Here is a 27163-nt window from a genome sequence, read left to right on the forward strand (position 1 = left end):
TTATGTTTTTATGATTAGTTACAAACACAAATAATGATCAATATAGCAAATACGAGAAGTTACTTAAATTCATCGAAAGAAAACCATTCTGATTTTTAAAAGTTGATGGAAATATCCGAAATTTCACACACACTATTGAAGAAATAAAATGATTTGGTAACATCCTCTTTAGTATAGAATGACGCAGGAGTTTCTTTAAAATTGTTATTTGCACTGCAGAACTTTATATTGTTTGATCCATTTTGAAGACTTAAATAACGGTAAGAAACACGATATTACTATAATAATGGTTATAATGGTGTGTTTTACATTAAAAGTTTGCCGGTGAGAAGAGCGTAAATAGCATTGTAGTAATGCTTTTTAGTCGTATCCGTATGTTCAAACGCTTCAAACAATTTCTCCTCTCTTTTTCTTTCACTCTCTTCGTTGTATTCCTTTTGGATATCTCCTAGGTCAGTTCCAAAGTGGCCTCTCATAAAATTTATAAATTTTACGTCGTCAAATGGTTTTTCTAAAAACATTTTACGTAGTTCATCAGCAAAAAACTTCTGTTGATTCAACGCTATGTCCAGTATGGTTGTATGCAATTCTTCGTCAAACATATCGCTTTCTTTGAGGTGTGCCTTTATGGTATCAACTCCCTTTTCTTCGACAAATTTCTTCATTTCGGGAAGAGAAAGTTGAAGGAATTGCGCGTTTGACAGAAGGTGTTGATCATCTTGGTTTGGTTCGGAATCCAGTGTGTTCTCCCGCACGATATATGACTCACGTTTGATAAGGTCCGTGATGAATTTGATGTACTTTTCATCCATTCCATTTTTTTCAGGGGTCTGATGCGTTGACAAAATTGCATTTATATCGTTTTCTAGTGAATCTCCATACTGTACCTTATAAAACTCTCTGACTTTTTGCATAAGACAAGGTGTAAGAGTTACGATTATCTGTATCAAAATTTTCCGCGCTGCCACCTTTTGTGGGAAAGTTTTTCCAATGCTGAAACTAGGATGATTTGTCAACCTGGGTTCGAGAAATGTAAACAGTATATAGTTCAACTGATCGGCGTAAAACTCGTCCAAGGGTGTTGCCAGGTCCTCCATGGTTTTCTGGAACCTATTCCCTATCGTGATTCTATCGTGCACTGTCTTTCTCAGTTTGACCTTCTCGATTACTCTGTATTTCTCAGCGAGTGTTTTTCTTTCGTTCTCCGTGCGGAAAGCGAGTATGGGGATAAGCTTCATCTTGTCCAAGTCGTCAGACATAATTGTCCTTATGTCGTCCTCCATGTTAACGGTTGTCCAATGGCTCGTCCCCCCGGGTGTGCACCTAGTCCATGGACAAATCTCGCATTTGTCGTCTCCATAAACAGTCGCTGCAACATCACAATCGGTCATTAGAGGAAATGAATGGTGATGGACAAAACATAATTTTCCTACAGTTTTCCTACACAGATGCATTTCGGTCATTAGAATTAGTTTATTCACAATCAACAGGTGAATGCCCATGCGTAGAATAAATCGATAATCACATTTTAAATGTTATACATAACTGAATTTTTTTATCCCGATACAATCTAAACGACCGGCAACCTTGTGCGCCTCTCGTTAAAAAAATACCACTATGCTCACTAGCTGTACAAATAACTGTATTTTATGATGTGCACAAATAAATATCATACAGCAACGAAAATGTTGTTTTCAATACAATGTTGCAGCAATAACTTTTTTTTTATTAATGCAAAAAAGAATCACCTGGAGTTGAGGACATCAGCTGTAGTAAATTTTATAACAAGAATGGAGAGTACGATTTTGCACTTTCGAGACCATGTTATGTTTACTATTATGTTTGAAGTGCAAGCACTCCATTGGTCGAGACCGTGCAAAACACTTTTGCTTGAGGTTTGAACTATGTTTTTCACCACACTACTGAATAAAAAATCATTGGAATATTAAGTTTCACTGTGGAACAATTTTAAAACTAAGTCTAATATTTACAGTTCAAACTTAGGGTTACTGTGCAGTTCTGGTTATTGGATATAGATATCCCTTTATTAGAATAGTGAATTACTTCCTACGCTCTTTTCTAAACGACAATGTTACATACACATCCATTTCGGGTGGTTAAACGACAGTTTTGAAAACGGGTCCCGTTTTTTCGTATGTCTACGTTGCCACTAAGCACTACACTGTGAACGTTTTGGTAGAAGTCTAAAAAATGAGTTTACTCAGTATCGAATAGAGTATTATTTGATAAGTGGCGTGAGTTTAGAGAGCTAATCCAAGTAAATTCCGGTTAGCAAACTCGTTTTTGATACACCATAGCCAAGAACCAAGGCCAATGACATTGTTAAGACAGTATATGAGCGACAGTGAAAAAATAATACACTTTAATGATAATGATAGTTGTATAAACATCAAGAATATATCGTCTATTTCTAAGGCGCGTGTACATGTTTTTACAATACTGTACCTGGAAGTACCGGTTTCTCAATCCATCCGGTTCCGGTATTCTGTGAAATTTCACTATTTCCTTTATTCCCATTAGATCCTTGACTTTCTCCATTGCTAAGAGAGTTGTCTACCATTTTATTTTGATCATCCGGTTCATGGAGGGCTACGAATAAACAGTGAATCTCTTAGATTTTAAATCGGAAAGTAACTAAAATAAAATTATTTTAAACTAACATAACTTTATTGTTGAGATTGAGTTGCAGGTTTCTGCTTGGTACAAATCAGCCGTTGTAAAAAAATTTAACAATTAATAGTGCTGCACCTTGTTGGTAAACCTGTTAACTTTTTAATGCTATTGAACATCACAGAATCAAATTGTTTAGTTGAAATAGCTGTTAAGATTCACTTCAGAGCCACTGGGGCGGAGCCATTTGGATTGATCACGAAATTGATGGTGCGAAAAACGTGTAAACTTATTCCATGAAATTCTACACGTATGTACCAAGTTTTGAAGCCATCGGTCCAGTGGTGTCTAGGATTATAACAGCCAAATAAACAAACATATAAACAAACCAACATCCTATCTATTATATATATATATATATAAAATATATATATCAAATATATATACATAATAATAATATATATAATATATCATATATATAATATAATAATAATAATAATGATAATAATAATAAATTATATTCATATGTATTTCATTGGATTAGCTGTCTTAAATTGTGAAATATGCAATTTGGCAGTTCTTCTTGTTTACATTGAAATTTCAAAGCAAATGTACCACCAATTGCCGCGAACAAAAAGTGAACCTCTTAGACTGCATTTGGGGAGTGTTACCAGTAGAGTTATTTGAAATTAACATAACCTTCCCATGAGAGATTGAATTTTGCAAGCAGTTTTCACAGGCCAAAAATATTGTCTATGAAAAAGAAAGATAATTTTAGAAAAAAAGTATCTTTTTCAAACAAAATAAACATTTTCTAATTTTTAGTCCCTTGTTTTAATTTAACGTATGTAAAACCCCAAAAATATTTTTTGTTTTCAAATTGGTAAAATGTAGGTTTGATAAACTGTCTTAGGATTCGCTATCGAAGCATTTTACGAGTTTAGGATAACAAGTGAAAAATCATATAACTTTTTGTGGTTCAAACAATCTGCCTGTCAAGAATTCACTATGTGTCTAAGAATACATTGTCTATTTCTAAGGCTCGTGTACATGTTTTTACAATACTTTACCTGGAAGTACCGGTTTCTCAATCCATCCGGTTCCGGTATTCTGTGAAATTTCACTAGTTTCTTTATTTCCATTAGGTCCTTGATTTTCTCCTTTGCTAAGAGAGTTTTCTACAATTTTATTTTGATCATCCGGTTCATGGAAGGCTGCGAACAAACAGCGAATTTTTAGATTTTAAATTGGAAAGTAACTAAAATAAAATTGTTTCAAACTAACATAACTTTAAAATAGCAATTAAGACTTGCAAGTAATTTTTCTTATAAATATTCTTGTATAAACATTTTTCAAGACAAAAGTAACATTTTCTCATTCAGTATCTTTTTTTGTAAGTTGAAAAAAAGTAAAATTAAAATTTGAAAACAATGAAATAGCAATAGCCACTGAAAAGTCTAAAGTATTGCTGAGATTACAGTAAACATTTTATTTCTGTTCCCTTCGACAGTTCAACTGAAGTATCTGGAGGCTTTTAATGCCGTAACATCTCGTTTTGTTAAGGAGTCCATTTTTACAAGGCGAACGTACCTGGTATTTTGGCTTCTTCATGTTTAAAATCCCCAGTTCTAGCACTAGGCTGATCTGTTCGACTATTTGTAATACTTTTGCCTTCTCCATTCCCACTGGGTCCTTGGCTTCCCTCATTTTCTGAAGGGATTCTTCCAAATCCTACAAAATGTCTTTGGATTTTAGACAATATTTTGGGATATTTGTCTACGATTAAACAAATCAACATCACAATGGAACAATGCCAACAACAATAAAACATTTATTTGTGTAACTAGCTGTGAAAACTTTACCAAAATATCTATGAATGTTCGTCAATACCAGTACTTGAAAATTGCTCGATTTCGAGCAACAGGTACAGTAGTTTGATTTATTTTAAGAAAATCAACAGACATTGGCCGGTGCTGCCTATGCGTCTGCTAGGTAAAAAAAAATGTAAACCAAATTATAATAGAATATATAAAATTAAAATAAAAAAGCTAAATCTTAAATAAAAAAGCTCGTACGATAAGTCTGTTGAATTAATTAAAAAAGTCACCTTTTTGTCAACGTACATTATAATAGCGTGTACATTATAATAGCCTTACCTTTATTCACCACCGAATTGTGACTGGGTAATTTTCTCGTAGTAATTTGTTTGTCTGTCATGGGTAACTGGGAGTGCTTGTTCAAGAAAATCTTTGAGGAGCCTGCGAAAACATAAAATGCATTCTTTCAATGACTTACAGATAAAGAGAATCAGCAAACTGGCAAATACTTCCACCCATTAGCTTGACCTTGGCAATAACCCCATAATCACGGGGATTAGTGGGATTAACTTTGATATATTAATGGGGATAATCAAAAAAGTAACAATCACTTCTGAACCGTAATTTTACATCAATAGAGATGTACCAATGTGTTTGGAGTAAAAATAACTATAACATAGCCTACTAAATATTAATCAAATATTTTCAAGCAATTTGTTATCGTAGTTTACGTTGTTTTATGGGTTTTTATAGGAAAATCATAATTAAAATTGAATTTTTTTAAAAATTCAAAGAAACCTGGAGAGACCACGGATGGGCCCACGTCCCAGATGTAATAAAAATCGGACCACGGTTGTGGTATGTAGACCAGTACACACCCTTACACACACATCAACATCACAAACGATCCTGTTAATATTTCTGCATCAAAAAACGATAAAATTATTAATGTTTATTTTGATTGAGATATAACTGCTGCTAGTTAAACACATTGTTATCTTTTAGTTGTGTCTGAGAAGATATTATAATGTTATTTTAGAAAATGAAAATATATATATATATATATATATATATATATATATATATATTACATTTTACTTCTACTTTTGAAATACATTCTGAAATATTTACATATTTAATTTTCATACAACCAATTATACAAAGGCCTAACTAAAAATTTGTTGCATTATAAAATATTAATAAATAAAAAAGTCTGCTTTTCAAGGTCACAGGAAGTTAATGTATTAAATATAATAGTATAACTAAATTGTACTTACCTCATACCTCGTATACCAAATATCATAAAAATATCTTAAAAAATTACTTTAATTATTACAGTTTGAAATTCAAGGGTAGTTCACTCTAAATCGAAAACTTGTTGTAAAAACATTGATTTTAATCCTTATTGCGCATTATTTTTTAAGTTTCAGAATCATTTTTATAATTTTTAATTTTTATTAATATAATAAAAATAAGGGATGAAACAACCCTTTACACAAGTGAAAATAATTTTAAATACTAAAAAAGACAATATAAGTACAATGCACTAAATAAGTACAATGTAAATACAAATAAGACAATAAGTTAAAAATATTCGATATAAGGATGTAGGTTGTTACAGGAATTTTATGAAACTATTTAATCGTCAATTACCACAATCTTAAAATACATTAACCAACCACATAGTTGTACACATTATTGTATTTAGCTTTTAATAAGCTGTATGTATTGAAAGTAAAGCGTATACACAGATTTGTAATTGAAATGTCAAAATATAAACATCGTGTATTTCCTCATTATTGACATGGAGATTTAATTTTCAAAATTTAATTTTCAATCTTCACATCGACCCTTTTAATGCCTTCTGGGCAGAGCCCGAGGACGATATTTTAGCGGGAATAAGGTTGTAACACACACACCTCCTAATTTTCCACAGAGCTTGCAACAAAATGTTGATGGCACATGTTGCCAATCGGTGTTGTAGACAAATGTTTTAAACATTTTGTAGCAAACCACGGCACAAACGCGACTCAAACCCAATACTGCAAACAGATGTTTACAAATTCTTGTGAAAAACAAAGCTTTTGTAGCAAAAAACTGTCAACTGATGTCAACATTTTCGAACTTGCGGGTTTTCCTATTATTAAACCTTTGTTAAAACAGTGTTGTAATCTATGTTGTGAACGCGGTTTTGGACTTTCATGTACGGACTCCCTCGAAGAGATTGCTATTTTTTATTAATATACTGGACCTTCAAAATACGCTACAAACGTATAGGGTACTACCATACAGAGCAAAATCGTGGAACATCAAAATGCTGGTATAAAGTAATTTGATTTGCAAAACCATTTCAAATAAATTCTTGATTACTTACAATGTGACTTGAGTAAGTAAGTAAAGAAATCAAAGACATAGGAATGGGGAAAATTATGAAGCACATTAACCCTTCATTCAAACTGTCTATTAATCGCTATGCATTGATAACAAAACCATATTTCATAAGCCAAAAAGTTGAAACTATTTTTTTTATATTTAGTTGGTTTGCCATGTTGTTCACATTGATCATAATCGAATAAAGACCCAAGGGGATTTTTATACATATGTATTTATTATAACTGTAGACTTTCAAGTTTGTAGCGTGTTCGAAAAGTCTGGTGAATTAATTAAAAGAGACTTCTTTGGCAACATCGAGTATAATAGTGTAGAATATACAGACTTACCTTTATTCATCTGCGAAATATGACTGGGTTTTTCACTCGCAGGAAGAAGATTGCTTGCCTTCACGATCTCGATGAGTTTCTCCAAGAATCTCAAAAGGAAGCCTGCGAACACATAAATGCATTCACTTTATAACTACATACACACTATACACACATTATACATCAATGCATTATCAATGCATTATACATTGTACATTATAACTTTCCAAATAAATTCTATTAGCAAACCGGCAATCAAAATCGTCCAAGAAGTTTTTATCATTTTACGTAGTTTTATGGGGGTTATAGGAAAAATCATAATTAAAATTCAAAAATTGAAAGAAAGAAAATTCAAAAATTGAGCGATGCGAACGAGCTCATCTTGAAAATAAACTAGCATTTGACATAAAACCACATTAGGACAAGACGGCGTCTGTCAGGCCAGCTAGTAAAAAAATATAATGATTTGTTTATGTAAACATACACTATAACCTCTAATTAAAATATTGGTTTTAACACTTGAACGATTCAAATAATAATATTTATGACTTATGAACACTTCACACACATTAAGTGAAATTTTCACTTCACAACACTATACTTTCACATTTTCCATAGTTAATCTTCGTACTTCATCTTCAAGCAATAAATGATACACTATAACTATCGGTAAACTAATATAGTAAATACTTCTTCATAAAAACGAATAAAATATTCTAAGAAATATAACGACACCCAAATTAGCTGATGTACAAATATGATAAAGAACTATTTTTTCTGTCCATTATTTCAATATATAGTTCATTAATAAGAATTGATATGTAACTATATGTAGCGTGTTTGAAAAGTCTGGTGCATTAATTAACACTTGTAACCTTCTTTGGCATCATGCAGTAGAATGGCGTGGAATATACATCCTTACCTTTCTTCTTCTTTGCAAAGAAACCGGATAGTTTACTCTTAGTGGGATGTCCGTCTGCCATCTGGAACTCTTGAAATTTGCTCATCCACAAATTAAAGGAGCCTGCTAAAAGATAAATGCATTCTTACAATTATAACTTTCTAAATAAACTGGCAAATATTTCCTCCCATTAGTTGTTAAAAGCCCTTTGTTGCCATACGGCTGTTAGGATGGATGTTATGACATTCCATTCATGTTGGAAACTAGAATAGAACCTTAAGACCCTGTCACACATGGCGAGTTTACTCGCCGCTACTACAGAAAACATACTACTATAACCCAGAATGCCAACCGCATGGTAAAAACCATTAGGCGTTTTGAGAGAGTTTTGCCTGTCAATCCGTAGGCAGCGCCACCAGCGTTGCCATGCACTCAGCATAGCAACGCTGGTGGCGCTGCCTACGATTGATAGGCAAAGCTCTCTCAAAACACTTAATGGTTTTTACCATGCGGTTGGCATTCTGGGTTATAGTAGTATGTTTTCTGTGCCGCTACTTAGTCACCACTTGTACTCGCAGGCTGAAAAACACTTTCAGTCACACATATGGCGAGTTGGGGCGGCTACTTCAGTTTGATGGTTGTGTAGAATAAATTACTGTGCTGAGGAAAATGTCATGTTTGGGATTAAATTTTAAGACGTATGCTGCGGATTTGCGTAAGTGATCTGTGCAAAAAACAAGAACAAGAAGAAACGACGGTGGGTTCGGGAGTGGTTAGGGAGACGAGAGGGTGCTTCATCAATACTAATGAAAGAATTGGCAAATGAAGGACCCCAATAATATTTTAAAATAATGAAGATACCCGTTAAAAAATATCAGCAAGCCCATTTCGTGCGCTTCAGTGTGGGGCTCAAAATCACTGCACAGACAACTGCTATCCGACATATGAACAGGGTGAATTGTAATCAAATTAATCTGTGTAAAGTTAAATTAGCCTGTTGGATGAATACAGTCATTAGGATTGCTATGTCAGATTCCAACAGAATTAATGTCTAATAGTCCATTATCTTCTCACCTTACATGTATAACTAATCTGAGACGTTTGTGTATTTCGGTCTTTTGGTGGAATTCAACTAGTTCGTGCTCCTTGAATTGGTGTCCCACAAATTGCTTCGAACGAAAAGGGAACCCCTAAGGCTTGTATTTGGGAAATGTATACAGTAGAATTATTTAAAATTAATTAAACACTTCATAATGTGAGGGATTGAGATTTGCAAGCAGTTATCACAGGCAAAAAAATAAAAAAAATCCAGAAAATATAAAGATATTATTGTTGTAGAAAATAGTATATTTTTAAAACAAAATAGTAGTTTTCTAGTTTAGTTGCTTGTTTGAATTTAGCGTATAAAAATTGGCAAAAGGTGTGGAAACAGTCTTAAAAATCGCTATCCAAGCATTTTTGAGTCAAGATTAAGAGTGAAAATCATATAAATTTGTGTTGTTAAAACAAATTTGCATGTCAACAACTCTCTTTGTGTCTAAGAATCCATTTTCTATTCCTAAGGCTAGTGTACCTGTATTTTACACTAGTGTACCTCTAGGTAACGGTTTCCCAACGCCCCTGGTTCTGGTATTATGTGAAATTTCACCGTTTTCTTTATTTCCATTACGTCCTTGATGTTTTCCATTGTTAAAAAAGTTCCCTCCGTTTTTCTTATGGTCCTCCAATGCATTAATTACATTTTGAATTGCTGTGAATAAACAATGAATCTTATAGATTTTCAATATAATTTAAATCTAATCTAAGTTCAAAATAATTCAATCTTAGTTTCTCTTTAGTATTTTTGCCTAGGGAACAGAGTGGTAAAGATTGTGTTATAACATCTTTTAAAGACAAAATTAGAACTTTCTTATTCAGTATAATTTTTTGGAAATCGGCAGAAGGTAACATTTAAAGTTTAAAAACAAATAAACAGCAAATTGCTATAGCAATATCAAAAGTTTTAGTTTAGTTTAGAGTAAACATTGAATATCAGATTAGGTTGATTGTTCAACCCAAGTTTCTGGAGGCTAAAATATCTGCATGACGTCACATCTTGTTTTGCCAAAGAATCCTTTTCTAATAAGGCAAACATACCTGCTATTTTGGCTTCTATATTTTCAACATCCGGAGTGCTAGCACCGAGGTGATCTGTTTGTCCATTTGCAATCCTTTTGTCTCCATTCCCTTTGGGATCGTGGTCAAATTCTCCCAATAGTCTTAGGATATCAGACATAAGTTCGGGATTTTCGTCTGTGAATAAACAAATCAACATCATAATGGATACGGCCAAAGACAAAAATATCCAGAGACAAAAAAGCTGTGAAAACTTTACCAAAATATCTATAAATGTTCGTGATGATGATAGTAAGGGCAGTAGTAATAGTCAATTAAAATAGTAAATTGGAATCGAAAGATCTGTATACTGTTGCATGGATGCAGTCATTAGGCTTGCTATGTCACCTTCCAATAGAATTTATGTCTAACAATTCATTCTCTTTTCACCTTACCAGTATCACTAATCTGAGATGTTTTTGTATTTCCGTCAATTGGTTGAACTCCACTAGTTCGTGTTCCTTGAATTGGTGTCCCACCAATTGCTGAGAATGAAAAACAAACGTTTTAATCTTGTATTTGGGAAGTGTTTACAGTAAAATTATTTCAAATGAACATGATCATCCTATGTGAGATTGAAATTTGTTATCGAATATTACAGACGAAAAATATCTGGGAAGAAAAATAATAATAATTGTTGTATAAAATAGAAAGTCTTTTTAAAACAGAATTGAAATTTTTTTCATCCAGCTACTTGTTTAAATTTAATAAATAGAAATTAGTAAAAAGTGTGGAAACAGTCTTAAAAATCGCTATCCAAGCATTTTTTGAGCTTAGAATAAAAGTACTTTTTGTGGTTAAAAAATCTGCCTGTCAACAATTCACTATGTGTTTAATAATCCATTGTCTATTCCTAAGGGTCGTTTACATGTTTTTACACTACTGTACCTGGATCTACCGGTTTCCCAATCCCTCCGGTTCCGGTATTCTGTGAAATTTTACCATTTTCTTTATTTCCATTAGGTCCTTGATCTTCTCCTTTGCTAAGAGAGTTTCCTACCTTTTTATTTTGACTATCCGGTTCATGGGGTACACCATGAAGGGCTGCGAATAAACATTAAATATTAAAGATTTTAAATTGGCAATTTACTTAAATAAAATAATTTTAAACTAACATAGCTTTAAAATTGAGATTGACAAATGCAAGTAATTTTTATTATAAGTATTCTTGTCTAGGAACCAGAATAACAATGATTGTTGTATAACATCTTTGAAGACAAAAGTACAGTTTTGTCATTCAGTATCTAAAAGTACAATCTAAAATTTGAAAAAGAAATAGCAATCGCCATCGGAAAGACAAAAGTATTGCTGATACTACAGTAAAAATTGAGTTGCTAATCTCTTCGACAGTTCAACTGAAGTTTCTGGAGGCTAAAATGCCATCACATCTCGTTTTGTTCAGGAATTGTATACAAGGCGAACGTACCTGATGTTTTGGCTTCTTTGTGTTCAAAATCCCCAGTTATAGAACTAGGCTGATCTGTTTGACTATTTGTAATACTTTTGTCCTCTCCATTCCCAATGGGTCCCTGGCTTCCCTCCTTTCCTGAAGGACTTCCTCCAAATCCTACAAAATGTTTTTGGATTTTAGACATTAGTTTGGGATGTTTGTCTATGATTTAACAAATCAACATCAAAATGGAACAATGCCAACAAGAATAGAAAATTCAGTTGTGTAACTAGCTGTGGAAACTTTACCAAAATATCTATGAATGTCAACAATTCTCTAAATGTCTGAATCCATTGGTTTGTTCCTAAGGCTCATGTGCCTGTTTTTTACACCACCGTACCTGGAAGTACCGGTTTCCCATTCTCTCTGGCATCGGTACTCTGTGATACATCACTATTTTCTTTATTTACATTAGGTCCTTGATTTTCTCCTTTGCCATGAAGGTTTTCTGCCTCTTTCTTTTGGTTCTCAAATGCACTGACTAGACCATGAAGGGCTGTGAATAAACAGTGAATATTTTAGTTTTTAAATAATTAGCAAGCAACTAAAATAAAATAAGTTCAAACAAACATTACTTCAAAATTTGGAGTGTCACTTGCAAGCAGATTATCTTGAGTAGTATTCTTGTCTAGGAAAGAGAATGATAATGAATGTTGGATAAACATATTTTTAAGTCATTAGTATTATTATCTCATACAGTATATTTTTTTGGAAATTGGCAAAAAGAAAAAAATTACACAGCTATCGCTATAGAAATTTTACAAGTTTTGTTGGGTTAAGATTTTGAAGTTGAATATCAGATTAGGTTGATTGTTCAACCTAAGTTTCTGGAGGCTAAAATATCTGCACGTCGTCACATCTTGTTTCGTCAAAGAATCCATTTTCTGATGAGGTAAACGTACCTGCTATTTGGTCTTCTGTATATTTACTATCCTCAGTGCTTTTGTCTTCTCCATTCCCATTGGTTTTGTGGTCAAATTCTTCTAAAATCTTTTGGATGTCAGACATTAGATCGGGATTTTCGTCTGTGAAAACAAATCAACGTCACAATGGATACGTCTATCAAAAACAGAAAATTCCTTTGTCTAAATAGCTGTGGAAACATTACTAAAATATCAATGAATGTTCGTATTGATGATAGCACGGGTAGTAGTAATAGTAAATTGTTTATAGGCAAGTTTTCACTGATTTCCAAGGAAGGTTTTTATTTATTTTATTTCGAATGGATATGAATAAATTGTATAACAATAGTTGTATTCGGATTCTTTGTATTCTAAAGAATAAGTTCATGTGAAATAGAGCGAGTGAAACAATAATTAAAATAAGCCTTCACTTTTATGATTGCGTGTTTCAGGATCAAATTAAATGCTAAGCTTTTGTTTTAAAATTACATGGTGTGTAATTTTACCCTGGTTCTGAGTTGTCAAATGTTGTAAGACAATCTAGAAAAGATACAAATAGAAATTGGTAATGAAACATGCAAAAATTTTATCATGGGTGATGAATCTTACTCAAGATCAGTGTTTGACACTCAGCAGTACCAAATTTTACCTTCGCGAGATGGCGAGTACGCTGGATACGTGGAACTACAATGTATCTGTGAACATACACTAACAATTCTTTCGAGTACACAGGGATGTTGCTTGAGAAGATGTGACTTACTATTTCAGTTCTGGTGAAGAATTGTGTGACTTGATGTTTAATGGTTAACTCGGTTCATTACAGAGTAAAAAAATTAATAATCCCCAGGGTGTGAAAAGAACAAAAATAAAAAGAAAAGGCAAAAGTATGTGTTGAAGAAGTTCCTGCTTCTTAAATTGGTGCCCTACCGATTGCTGCGAATGAAATGAAGAGTGAACTCTTTGACATGTATTTGGGAATTGTGTACAAAATTAACATAACCTCCCTATGTGAGATTGATAATTGCAATCGGTTATCACATCCCAAAATATCATCCAGAAAAAAATTAATTATTGTTGTAGAAAATAATATCTTTTAGTTTTAAAAACATAATACAAGTTTTATCATTTAGTTGTTTGTGTAAATTTAACGTATATAAATTGGTAAAGGGTGTAAAATAGTCTTAAAAATCACTATCCATGCATTTCTTTTTAGTTTGGAATAAAAAGCGAAAAATCATATAACATGTTTTGGTTCAAAAAATCTGCATGTCAACAATTCTCTATGCGTCAAGAATCCATTGTCTATTCCTAATGCTCGTGTACCTGTTTTTACACTACTGTACCTGGATCTACCAGTTTCCCAATCCCCCCCGGTCCGGTATTCTGTGAAATTTCACCATTTTCTTTATTCCCATTATGTCCTTCATTTTCTCCTTTGCTAAGAGAGTTTTCTCCTTTTTTCTTATCTTTTCCAAATGCACTGAGTACATCATGAAAGGCTGTGTAAAAACAGTGAATCTTTTAGATTTTACATAATTGACAAGTAATTAAAATAACATAAATTACAAACTAACACAACCTCAAAATTGAGATTGGCTCTTGCAAGCAATTCTCTCTTTAGTAGTATTCTTGTCTAGAAAAAAGGGAATACAATTGATTGTTGTATAAACTTATTTTTGAGACAAAGGTAAACATTTCTGATTCAGTAGGCTATCTTCGTTTTGAAAATTGGCAAAAATTAATATTTAAAATTTGAAAACAAAGAAACAACAATCGCTATAGAATTATCAAAAGTGTTAAGAGTAAATTGAATATAAGATTACTCTGATGGACTTAAGTTACTGGAGGCTGAAATATCTGCATGATGTCTTATTTTGTTTTGTCAAAGAATATATTTTCTAATAAGGCAAACGTACCTGCTTTTTGGGCGTCTGTATATTTAGCATCCCCAGTGCTAGCACCGGGCTGATCGGTTGGACCATTTGTAATACTTCGGCCTTCTCCATTCCCATTGGGTCCGTGGCCAAGTCTTTCCAAAACTCTTTGGATTCCAGGCTTTAGTTCGGGAGTTTTGTCTGCGAATAAACAGATCAACAAAACAATGGATACGGGCAACAAAAACAGAAAATTCCTTTTTATAAATGATCGGAAGTAGTAGTAATAGTAAATTTTTAATGGCAACTTTTTACTGATTTCCATGGAGTGTTTATATTTATTTAATCTCGAAGGGAAGTGGATCAAAGAATTTGATATTGTGAAAAATTATAGATAAAACATACCCTATTGCTTAGTCTATGGAAAAACCTACAGCATAAATAAAAATTACCAACTTATAAGAGCGAAGATGATATGAGGTAAGTTTGGGATTTTAAGACCTAGTCCAAATTTTTAACTTGCTTTTTGACTGATGTCTATAGAATCTAATGGCTATTCCCAAAGCTGGTTGATATATTTTTACACTACCGTACCTGTAAGTACTGGTTTGCCAATCTAATTCACTATGTGTCTAAGGATCTATTGTATATTCCTAAGGCTCGTGTACCTGTTTTAAACTACTGTACCTGGAAGTACCGGATTCCCTCCGGTTCCGGTATTCTGTGAAATATCACTATCTTCTTTATTTCCATTAGGTCCTTGATGTTCTCCTTTGCCATGAAGGTTTTCTGCCTTTTCCTTTTGGTTCTCAAATGCATTGACTAGACCATGAAGGGCTGTGCATAAACAGTGAATCTTAGTTTTTCAATAGTAGGGAAAATGATTTCAAACTAACATAACTTCAAAACTGAGATTGACACTTGGGGACTTGCAAGCAGTTTCTCTTTAGTAGTATTCTTGTCTAGGAAAGAGAATGATAGTTATTGTTGTATAAACCTATTTTAAAGTCAAAAGTAGAATTATATCATTCAGTATCTTTTTTAATTAGCAAGAAGTAAAATTTAATATTTGGAATCAAAGAACAGCAATCGCTATAAAAATATCAAAAGTTTTGTTGAGTTTAGAGTAAAAATTGAATAGTGGATTACTTTGATGGTTCAACCGAAGTTTCTGGGAGTTAAAAGATTTGCACAACGTCACATCTTGTTTCGTCAAAGAATCCATTTCTTAATGAGGTAAACGTACCTGCTATTTGGGCTTCTGTATATTTATTATCCCCAGTGTTAGCACTATCTGTTTGCCCATCTGTAATACTTTTGTCTTTTCCATTCCCTTTGGGTTCGCTGTGAAATCCTTCCAATATTCTCAGGATTTCAGACATTTGTTCGGGATTTTCGTCTGTGAAAAACAAACAACAACAAATCAACATTACAATAGATACGGCCAATAAAAACAGAAAATTCCTTTTTGTAAAAAAATAAAAAATACCGACTTTTTGGATCGAAGATGATAGGAGACATGTTTTGTATATTTTGGACTCAATTCAAATTTTCGACTTGCTTGTTATTGGATGTCTTTAGAATTTATTGCGTCTGATATTTCTTAAAGCTACGACCACCAACCATATTTTTTGTTGAACTACCTCTAGTTATTAAAATGACGTAAAACAATACAGTTTTTATCTTCTAATTAATTCTATACCATTGTTTGCATTAACAATGGTACTTCAGGGACATGCAAAAAAATTATTTATGTTTAAAAATAAAAATGGCATGTCATTTTAGACTGACCTCCCATACAGTTTAAACAAACTATTTCTAAATGTGGTAATTCCGAGCCAAATGTTGGTCAACTTCAATTTTCTCATATTACTGTTGTTGTCTTTACGGAGAAAGCAGCGAAATGCATTTATATAGTACGCTTCACTGAGTTCTAAAACTAGGTAAAGATTTATTTTACGTTCAATATCAAGTACTTTAGTTGTGTGTTGTGTTGTTCTTTCCTATCTGCAAGCCTTGATGCTCAAAATCACCAAAGGATTGCCAAGCCCATTTCGGGTGCCTCAGTGCGGGGCTCAATATCACTGCACAAACAACTGCTGTCCAACATATGAACAGGATGAATTGGAATCTTAAGATACAGTTAAATAGGCCTGTTGGATGGTTACAGTCAGGCTCACTATGTCAGCTTCCAACACAATTAATATCTAACAATCCATTCTCTTCTCACCATACCTTTTTCACTAATCTCCTTGACATTAGTGTCCAATGTAATGCCGCGAATGAAAATGATATTGAAAATTGTGAGCAGTTATCACAGTGCAAAAATATTGTCCGGAAAAAATAAACACTTATTGTTTTAGAAAATAGTATCTTATTAAAAACTAATACAAATTTTTATTATTTAGTTGCTTGTTTGCATTTAACGTTTAAAAATTGGTGTGGAAACAGTCATAAAAAATTCCATCCAAGCATTTTTTATAGTTTAGAATAAAAAGTGAAAATCATATAACTTTCGAGGTTCAAAAAATTTGCATGTCAACAATTCTTTGTATCTAAGAAATAAGAATCCATTGTCTATTCCTAAGGCTCGTTTAAATGTTTTTACACTACTGTACCTGGATCTACCGGTTGCCCAATCCCTCCGGTTGCGGTATTGTGTGAAATTTCACCATGTTCTTTATTTCCATTAGGTCCTTGATTTTCTCCTTTGCTAAGTGAGTTTTCTCCCTTTTTCTTTTCTTTTCCAAATGCACTGAGTACGTCATGAAAGGCTGCGAATAAACAGTGAATCTTTTAGTTTTTCAATAATTAGCAAATGACTAAAATAAAACAATTTCCAAATAACATAATTTAATAATTGAGATTGAGTCCTGCAATCAGTTTCTGTTCAGTATTCTTGTCTAGGAAACAGAATGATAATGATTGTTGTAAAAACTTAATTTTAAGACAAAAGTAACATTTTCTTATTCAGTATATTTCTTTTTATTGGCAAAAAGTATAAAAACAGCAATCGCTATAGAAATATCAAAAGTTTTGCTGAGTTTAGAGTAAAATTTGAATATCAGAGTACTTTGATGGTTCAACCGAAGTTTCTGGAGGCTAAAATATCTGCACGCCACCACATCTTGTTTCGTCAAAGAATCCATTTTCCTAAGGCAAACGTACCTGCTTTTTGGGCGTCTGTATATTTAGCATCCCCAGTGCTAGCACCAAGCTGATCGGTTGGACCATTTGTAATACTTTGGCCTTCTCCATTCCCATTGGGTCCGTGGCCAAGTCTTTCCAAAAGTTTTTGGATTCCAGGCATTAATTCGGGATCTTTGCCTGCAAATAAACAAATCAACAAAACAATGGATACGGGCAACAAAAACAGGAAATTCCTTTGTGTAAATAGATGTAGAATTTTGCCAAAATATCTATAGGCCTAAATGTTCGTATTGGTAACCTCAACTTCCCGCCGTGGATTTAATGGAAGTAAGAAAATATCCATGAAAGTACGGTGAAAATTAGGTCATAAATAAATAAACCTGTGTCCTGTATTCAAAACTTGCTATAATCAATGCTCTTAAAATTGTGAGTTTATTAGCTATTTGTAACAGTTGGCGTGATCTTGGCCTGAACCAAGTGTAACCGTGTGGTTATACATCTGGTCAGGGTAATATTTTGATTTTTAGTATGGTATATTACCGGGAGTTAACAGATTTAGTGGTAAAGCGTAAGGCTTTGGAACCTGAGGTTCCGGGCTCAAATCCCACCAGTGACCGGTGGTTGAACATCCGGTTATCGTAATATTTCGGGATTTATTATGGAGTAATATTGGGAGTTAACTGGTCCAGTGGTAAAGCGCAAGCCTTTGAAGCCTAGGTCATGGGTTCGAATCCTAGTAACCGATTGTTTCAAAAGAGTAATACTTCTTGTGGCTAATGGCTGTGCTAATTAGAGCGCGTTCCCGCCAAAATCAGCTGTTAGTAGTGTACAAGGTCAGGATAGTGGTGACATAACCTCAACTTTCCGCCAAGATCGAAATGCATACGTATTGACCTCACTGTATTGTAATATGACTTAATGTATGTAGTCTAAAACCAAATGTATCAAACATAACCTCACTTTTTGTAGGGACTGTAGTGCCATATACCTAAACAAGTCTAGACATATTGGAAAGTCTGAATTTTGTTTTTCATGTAGGTCATATTTGTGACGCTGGACGCTAGTGTAGATATTTTGGGTGAGGTTCATAATGTCCAAATTTCACAAACTCCAACGTCTAAAATATTAAATAAACAGTGCGTTTCATAATGTCCAAACTTCATAACTTTCAAATAAGCACAGTTTTACAATGTCCAAATTTCACAAACTCCAACGTTAATATATTAAATAAACAGTGCGTTTCATAACCTCCAAATTTCATAAACTCCAAAATTATAACTTTTAAATAATCACAGATTCACAATGTCCAAATTTCACAAACTCCAACGTTTAATTATTTAATAAACAGAGCGGTTCATAACCTCCAAGTTTCATAAACTCCAACGGTACAGTCTCTGCCAGAAGTCGCTGCAGATAGACTATTGTTGTGCCTGCTATCTGACTGTGGCAACCACTAGAGATACTTCTGGCCCAGACTGTACCGTTGGAGGTTATGAAATTTGGACATTATGAACCGCTCTGTTTATTTGGTATCCAAACGTTGGAGTTTGTGAAACTTGTACATAGTGAAACAGTGATTATCTGAATGTTATAGATTTGGAGCTTATGAAATTTGGAGGTTATGAACTGCTCTGTTTATTTAATATTTAAACTTTGGAGTTTGTGAAACTTGGACATTGTGAAACAGTGATTATTTGAATATTATAGTTTTGGAGCTTACGCGCTGTTCATTTAATATTTTAAGCGTTGGAGTTTGTGAGATTTGGAGTTAATGAAACGCTCCCGATATTTTATGTTTAAAAAAAGGTTTTATGGTCTGTTCTTTGGAGCCATTTTTACTGTGGTTGGATGAGTTATTGTTTAAATAGTTTTTTTTTTTTTTTTGAGGTATTGAATAACTATAAAAGAACAAGATCCTAGGGATCCAGCTGAGAAATCTATCAAGGGAGTATGTTTTCATAGCTTTATGATATATGTAACCCTACTTGTTGTAACTGATTTATTTAATCAATGAAAACTTTTTTCAATTACTTACCTGCGGGATCCGTGAATGTTGGATACTACTCACTTAAAACTGAGACTAGCTATGATAACTGACATTGGGATTCAACTTATTTTTTACTTGTTACTGCTAGAGTACATTAATTTACTAAAAAGTATCATGCATACCACTTATTACTTTTAGCGCACTGTATTTTAACCGACCTGGTTATTACACAATCACTTTCGTAGAAGATTGCCGGATTTGTAATCCAACATAGAGACAAGTACATCTAAAAACTAATGAGTAACTGAATTAAAATGGTAAGAGGTGTGGAAACAGTTTTAAAAATCGCTATCCAAACATTTTTAGAGTTAAGAATAAAACGTAAAAATCATTTACCTCTTTGCGGTTAAAAAAAATCTGGATGTCAACAATTAATTCTCTGTGTCTAAAAATCTATTGTCTATTCCTAAGGCTCGTGTACCTGTTTTTACACTACTGTACCTGGAAGTACCGGTTTCCCAATTCCTCCGGTTCCGGTATTCTGTGAAATGTCACTATTTTCTTTATTTCTATTAGGTCCTTGATTTTCTCCTTCGCTAAGAGACTTTTCCACCTTTTTATTTTGATCATCCGGTTCATGGGGTACACCATTAAGGGCTGAAATAAACAGTGAATCGTTTATCGTACACAAAATAATTTCAAACCAACATAACTTAAAGTTGAGATTGAGACTTTTTATTATTATATTGAGCAAGTAATTTTTACTATAAGTATTCTTATCTAGAAAATAGGAAGATAATGATTGTTGTATAACATATTTTAAGACAAATTTTTTTTTCATTCATTATCTTTTTTTGTATGTTTTAAAAAAGTGAAATTTAAAATTTGTTAATAAATAAATAGCAATCGATATTGAAAAGTCAAAAGTATTGCTGAGATTACAGTAAAAAATGAGTTGCTGATCCCTTTGACAGTTCAACTGAAGTTTCTGGAGGCTAAAATGACGTCACACCTCGTTTTGTTAAGGAATCCGTTTTTTACTAGGCGAACGTACCTGATGTTTTGGTTTCTTTAGGTTTAAAATCCCCAGTTCTAGCACTAGGCTGATCTGTTCGACTATTTGTAATACTTTTGTCTTCTCCTTTCCCACTGGGTCCTTGGCTTCCCTCATTTTCTGAAGGGCTTTCTCCAAATCCTAAAAAACACCTTTGAATTTTAGAAATTAGTTTGGGATATTTGTCTATGATTAAACAAAACAACATCACAATGGAACAATGCCAACAAAAATAGAAAACTCAGTTGTGTAACTAGCTGTGGAAACTTTACCAAATTATCTATGAATGTTCGTCTTGATGATAGTAAGGGGAGTAGTACTAATACATTGTTTACAGGCAAGTTTTTAATGATTTCCAAGGAGAGTTTATATTTATTATCTTCTCGAAGGGATATGCATGAATAAAATGAATGAAATAATATGTTTATTTTCCACATAATGTACAAAATGAACAAAATACACACTGACACGAAAATTATAAAATATAAAATTAAATTAAAAAATAAGAATATTTTCTGTATTACCCTATTTGAATTATTTAAAGAAAATCCACAGATATTGGAAAGTGCTGCCTGTGCGTCAGCTGGGTTGCTATTAAAAAAAGTAAACCAAATTATAATGGAATACATAGAATTAAAATAAACTGATATTAGTTTAGAACAAAAATTGAAAATCGTCTAACTTTTTGTGGTTCAAAAAATCTGCATGTTAACAATTCTCTGTGTCTAAGAATACATTGTCTATTCCTAAGGCTCGTGTACCTGTTTTTACACTACTGTACCTGGAAGTACCGGTTTCCCAATCCCTCCGGTTCCGGTATTATGTGAAATTTCACTATTTTCTTTATTTCCATTAGATCCTTGATTTTCTCCTTCACTAAGAGAGTTTTCTGCCTTTTCCTTTCTTTTCTTCAATTCATTTAGTACACCATGAAGGGCTGCGAATAAACAGAGAGTCTTTTAGATGTTCAATAATTAGCAAGTAACTAAAATAAAATAATTTCAAACTAACATAATTTAATAATTGCGGTTGAGTCTTGCAATCAGTTTCTCTTCAGTATTCTTTTCTAGGGAACATAATGATGATGATTGTTGTATATACTTCACAAAAGTAACATTTCCTCATTCAGAATCTTTTTTGGAAATAAGCAAAAAGAAATTTTTATAATTTGAAAACAAAGAAACATCAATCGTATAGAAACATCAAAAGTTTTGCTGAGTTTAGAGTAAAAGATTAATTAATATCAGATTACTTTGATGGTTCAACCGAAGTTTCTGGAGGCTAAATTATCCGCACGAAGTCACATCCTCTTTCGTCAAAGAATCCATTTTCTTAAGGCAACGTACCTGCTATTTGGGCGTCTGTATGTTCATCATCCCCAGTGCTAGCACTAAGCTGATCGGTTAGACCATTTGTAATACTTTGGTCTTCTCCATTTCCATTGGGTCCATGGCCAAGTCTTTCCAAAAGTTTTTGCATATCAGACATTAGTTCGGGATTTTTGTCTGTGAATAAACAAATCAACATCTTAATGGATACGGCCAAAACAAAAGACAATTCCCCCTTTTCATCACTCCATACTGAAAGTAACTATTTTCGATAACAGCTGAATCAAAGAAAGTTGTTGTTTCCCAAATTTAGATCGAGGGAAAAACGATCAGCTGATTTTCCCTCGTTCTAAATTTACTTTCCCTCGCTCTCGATTCGTTCTCCATTTATTCACTACACGCGCAAGAGCTTTGTTACGGGTTACGGTTTATTTTAATCATTAAATCAGCTGCTTTCATTTTTGCACAATCTAAATGTATACATAAACAGGAATTAGTTAGGTTTGCTGTGTAAATCAGCTGATTTCATTTTTGCACAATATAAATTTATACTGAAACAGGCATATATAGTGCGTGTTTGAAATTGCTCACTGGCAACAACACCCATAAATATACCAGTAAAATAGCGTAGAATATACGTACTTACCTTTCGTGTCCGAAAGAAGACTGGCTATTTCACTTTCGGTGGGAGGTTCGTCTGCGGTAGCGAGCTCGTAGAGTCTTTCCCACAAAGAATTAAGTAAGCCTGCAAAAACATAAATGCATTCGAATTATAACATTCAATACACGTTATCAGCAAACTGGCAAATACCTCCTCCCATTTCAATAATCCTTATCACGGGCAAGCGGTGGGAGTAACTTTGATGTATTTAAAATCACAAAAGTTACAATCACTTTTGAACCGTAATTTCACAGCAATTGGGTTGTACCATTTTGTTTGGAGTTAAAAGGGCTGTTACATACTAAATTTGAATCAAAATCAATCGAGCCGTTTTATAGTATTTCGTCGTTGTTGTTGTGGAAAAATCACCATAAAACTAACATATAAAAAAATTTTAGAAACCTGAAGATACCGTGATAGACCAACGTCCCAAATTTAATTTAAATCGGACCATAGGTGTGGTCTGTAGCTCTGAACACTTCCAGACACACATGCAGATACACACATCGACATTTCTTCGAAAAATATTAATTTGGGTTCAGGGAACCCAAAACCGATACGTCCACACAAAACTCAAACAGGAAAATGTTTACGAAAACAATACTTTCTCCTACATAAAGAAATTCTAAAACTTCACGTTCAGGTCGCAGTCATTTTAATGCGCTTGGATTGTGAAATTTAATTCGGTTTATATTTCTCATAACCAACGGATTATTCATATGCAGAAGTTCATTGTGCTCTTATCGTGTCTAATAACATCCAAACACAGAAACTTTGCCTTAAATAGTACCTATGTTGACAGATGATTTGCAGTGGCCTATTACGGACCGTGGCCCACTTGCTCGTAAGATTTTTTTAAATAACACTACAATTAGACTGTAAAAAATCACACAAAGAGTAATTGCAGATACTGTCATTACAGAAAGGTCATGGTCCTTTGTAATACATCTCATCATCCTTTAAACGTCACTATCTACTTAACAATTTACAGTATGTTCTTTTTGGAAATGCAGCTTTGCTTTGTCATTTGCATTATTTGTTGCCAATGAAGCCGCGCACGACCATATGAACGAGGCCCCAACAGTTCAAGAATTAAAGCCTACTACAAGTATATTCCACTACACCTAACATTATGAAGAGAGATTATATTGACAACTTTATGTAATTGATAAGGCTGAAACAACTGACATCCACCGCATGTCAAGGAATTCTAGTTTGACAGTAACACCACGACCACGACCAATTTATCTAAACTATGATAGAGGGTTATTCATTGGCACAGAATTACCATATGATGACCTGACGAAGCTTACACAGTTTAAGGGTGTACCTCCCTTTGAAGTAAGAATGTGCCTTCTCAACAAACAGATTTTTTTCCTCAAATAAAAGCATCGATTTAATCTGCATTACACCACTAATACGATTTTAATACTATTTAAAGGTAAACAAAATCAGTATAGTAATAATAACTCCGATGATGTAAGGTATTGGAAATATTTTATTCATTGAATGATCGACCATATTTTGTAACTAACGCAATAGTCATTATTGGTTTTACAATTATTACTCAGTAAAAAATGCTAAATGCTCAAAATTTGTATAATTTGACTGTATTTAACGCAGTTAGATGAGTTCGCGTATGCTTGAAAGTAACCCTCAATTTTGACGGGTTTCATCTAGTTTATAATACAAGCACAATAACCTTGGTAAGTTTGGCTAAAATGTGTTCAGCCGTTATTGCATGATTCAATTACACAGTTTGCATGAGGCGCGATCTCATAGCTCAGCTCAGTTACTAATTATTAACATAATTGTAATGCAACACGTGATCTTATGTAGATGACACACAGTAGGCCTACTTCTAACACCACCCAAAATTAAAACTCTAATGTTTGACCAAAACAATACTTTCTCCATAATACTATAGAGGGAGAAAGTAAAAGAGTAGGAGTCAATGTACACTAAAGCATATTTGAGTCCCAAATTCTATCATAGTAGACAAAACATTAAGAGAATTTTAATTCCTAATACTAGCTCACAGTGAGGCTCTTTTAGGTTTGTTAGAGCAAAAAATTGTCATAGATTAAAAATATAGGTATTAGCTCAGAGACTAAATAATTTGATTATTGAAGTCATTCGCTGTAAATCTTTACTTGGCAAACTTCGTCTGCTAAATTTGACTACGAAAATAAAATATATTAACATCGTTAATCGAATAAATTTCTGTTTTTATCGTGTCAAGTTGTATACTTTAATACTCTTAATACCTCTTTTGATATTAAGATCAATGAACACGTAAAATGGAGATATTTTAACTCAAATGTATCATTTCACTGTCTAAATAACATCAGATGTATAATTATCCTTAATATTTTCAAAATAATTTGTTGAATACATGACTAAAAGCAGTTTGTTTATTTTGGAAAAAGATGGAAACAATTTCGTTAGTTTATTTGGGTAAACAATATAGGCAACATTTGTGTGGGAATCCATCTAAAAGAATAGGGCATGGCAAAATAGTATTTCGTACCTAGGGCCGAAAATTAGGTTTTGCCGGCTCGAGATAGTTTTTAAGTTCGAGACGAAGTCGAGATCTTAAATCGATCGAGAGCTGCAAAACCATTTCGGTCCGTGGTACGAACGCTATTTTTCACCACACTATACCCTATTACCACTATTTACCATTATAATAATGCACACTGATAGTCAACACAACTACAACTTTAAGGTTATGTGAAGAAATAATTTAAGGAATCAGCAAAAATAAAAAGTTGCTAGGCAACGGTGACAGTAAAACAATTCTATTACAATGTTATGGATACTGATTGTGCATTCATGCACAACATTCATTCATAACATGCATTCATGTTTTAAGTTACTTGGTCCCCAAATAACGGTGACAGCTGTCATGGCCAGCAAAACGTAACTTTCAGCCACCAATTGTATGTAAAACCGCTAAAAACATCATAATGTGGTGAAAAAATAGTTAATTGAAATTGCACTAAAAACCAGCTGTTTTCACTGTGTGATTCCATAATAATCCCTTAATCACTTGTAACGAGTAGATCATAACTCACAACATTATGCACAAGATTTTAAAAACAAATCGATGAGTTTCGTAAGACAATACCTCGATTATGAAAGACGCACCAGATGAGAATAATAATAGCCATATACGATTTGTTCATTTTGTGTTCATACGTCCACCTCCTAACGCACAACACACTTTATGAAATGGCGTCTACACTGACTTTGACGAGTGCGACAGTTGGTGAAAACAAGTGCAGCTAAGTAAACAGTGATTAAATCAAACAGTGATTAAAGTATATCCTCAGTGAATCTGCCGCTATTTAGTGATATTCGCGAAATTATATTTTTAGTCAATAACATTGAGCCAGGTTTGCAGAACAGCGAAGCCTCGATAGCAAGATTCTCAGTATTAAACATACTCCGTAGTTAGTGTAGACGAAACTTCAAACGTTCCCCCTGTACTTGCATGGATTTTATTGTTTGACACAATATTCTTCCCGATTATCGAAAACATGTAGCCTATTATATATCTCACGAACGAGCCCCCCATACACGTAAAACGATCGGCCGGCCAGCGAGGGCCGGAAGGCCAAACTGAACAGTTTGGCCTGTGAAAGGAGGGTCCCCATACACGCAACGATTCGCCTGCCGGCCGGACTGAAATTTCTCCGCCTAGTGGCAAGTGTGCAGTCAGTTTTCGTACGGCAAAAACGTTTTTGTTAACCTGCTATAAGCTGGATCTTTTAAAAGTCCCTGTTGTGGTATGCCTTCGTTTTGACCCTCCTCCGACATTCATGTTTTCTTTATTCTTCTATAAAGGCTAGCACATGCTGATTAGTCCACGTAGCCATATTAGTACAAAGACTGAACAGAAAATAAAGTTAGGTTATGTCAATGACCGTGCCTGACCTTAAAAATGAACGTAAATAAAAAAATAATGCTACTATTGTACTGTCGGCCTTCCGGTGGCCTGCCGGCGACCCCATACACGTAACGATCGGCTTGAAGGCGGGGGTTGGCCGGACGACGACCCCATACACGTAACGATCGGCCGGCCGGCGTGGACTGTTCAGGCCGGGCCGGCCGGCCGATCGTTACGTGTATGGGGGGCCAACAAAATAATTTGTTGAATACGTCGCTAACAGCAGTTTGTTTATTTTGGAAAACAAGATGGAAACAATTTCGGTACTTTATTTGGGTAAACAATATAGGCAACATTTGTGTGGGAATCAATCTAAAAGAATAGGACAGGGCGAACAAATCGTTAATCAAATTGCACTAAAAACCAGCTGTTCCTTTGACAGTGTAATTACAAAATAATCCCTAAAGTAATCCACAATCACTAGGTATGAATAGATCATAACTCTCGACAGTGCGCACGAGATATTAAAAACAAATTGATGAGTTTCGTATGACAATTTACCTTGATTATGAAAGTAGCACCAGATGAAAATCAGAATAGCCATAGACGATCTGTCCATTTTGTGTTCATACGTTCACCTCCTAGCGCACAAAAACACACACA

At 33.7% G+C, this 27163-nt stretch overlaps 1 protein-coding gene across 5 annotated transcripts; it reads right to left on the reverse strand.

The window, feature by feature from the left end:
- On the reverse strand, positions 1-27163 carry LOC128994581 (dentin sialophosphoprotein-like). Of its 5 annotated transcripts, none has more exons than XM_054419231.1 (26): positions 27062-27163; positions 22594-22692; positions 21966-22124; positions 21401-21556; positions 20620-20760; positions 20067-20222; positions 17597-17755; positions 17047-17202; positions 15675-15827; positions 15116-15265; positions 14471-14629; positions 13898-14053; positions 12555-12677; positions 11993-12148; positions 11629-11769; positions 11091-11246; positions 10598-10687; positions 10185-10340; positions 9643-9798; positions 8070-8171; positions 7169-7270; positions 4788-4889; positions 4222-4362; positions 3702-3845; positions 2467-2610; positions 1-1369 (listed from the first exon to the last, which is right to left on the reverse strand). In XM_054419231.1, the coding sequence occupies exons 1-26, from the start codon at positions 27117-27119 to the stop codon at positions 306-308; spliced, it is 4479 nt and encodes a 1492-aa protein (XP_054275206.1). In that variant the 5' UTR covers positions 27120-27163; the 3' UTR covers positions 1-305. The 5 variants fall into 5 exon arrangements, with proteins under 5 accessions (XP_054275206.1, XP_054275204.1, XP_054275207.1 ...); XM_054419229.1 differs by having other exon boundaries at positions 8070-8174; XM_054419232.1 differs by lacking the exon at positions 10598-10687 and having other exon boundaries at positions 8070-8174.

Source organism: Macrosteles quadrilineatus, unplaced genomic scaffold (assembly GCF_028750875.1).
Source record: "Macrosteles quadrilineatus isolate MER2022 unplaced genomic scaffold, UCM_ALF_1.0 Scaffold_5__1_contigs__length_97177068, whole genome shotgun sequence".
Lineage (NCBI taxonomy): Eukaryota > Metazoa > Arthropoda > Insecta > Hemiptera > Cicadellidae > Macrosteles > Macrosteles quadrilineatus.

What these genes read in the sequence shown, in the direction of transcription:
- LOC128994581 (XM_054419229.1), bottom strand. Translation starts at nt 27,119, where the DNA reads ATGGACAGATCGTCTATGGCTATTCTGATTTTCATCTGGTGCTACTTT. An exon ending in TGGGAAACCGGTACTTCCAG is followed by an intron (nt 11,770 to 11,992) that starts GTACGGTGGTGT and finishes AACATTTTGTAG; the next exon opens with GATTTGGAGGAAGTCCTTCA. An exon ending in TGAAGAAGCCAAAATACCAG is followed by an intron (nt 3,846 to 4,221) that starts GTACGTTCGCCT and finishes GTTTGTTCGCAG; the next exon opens with CCTTCCATGAACCGGATGAT.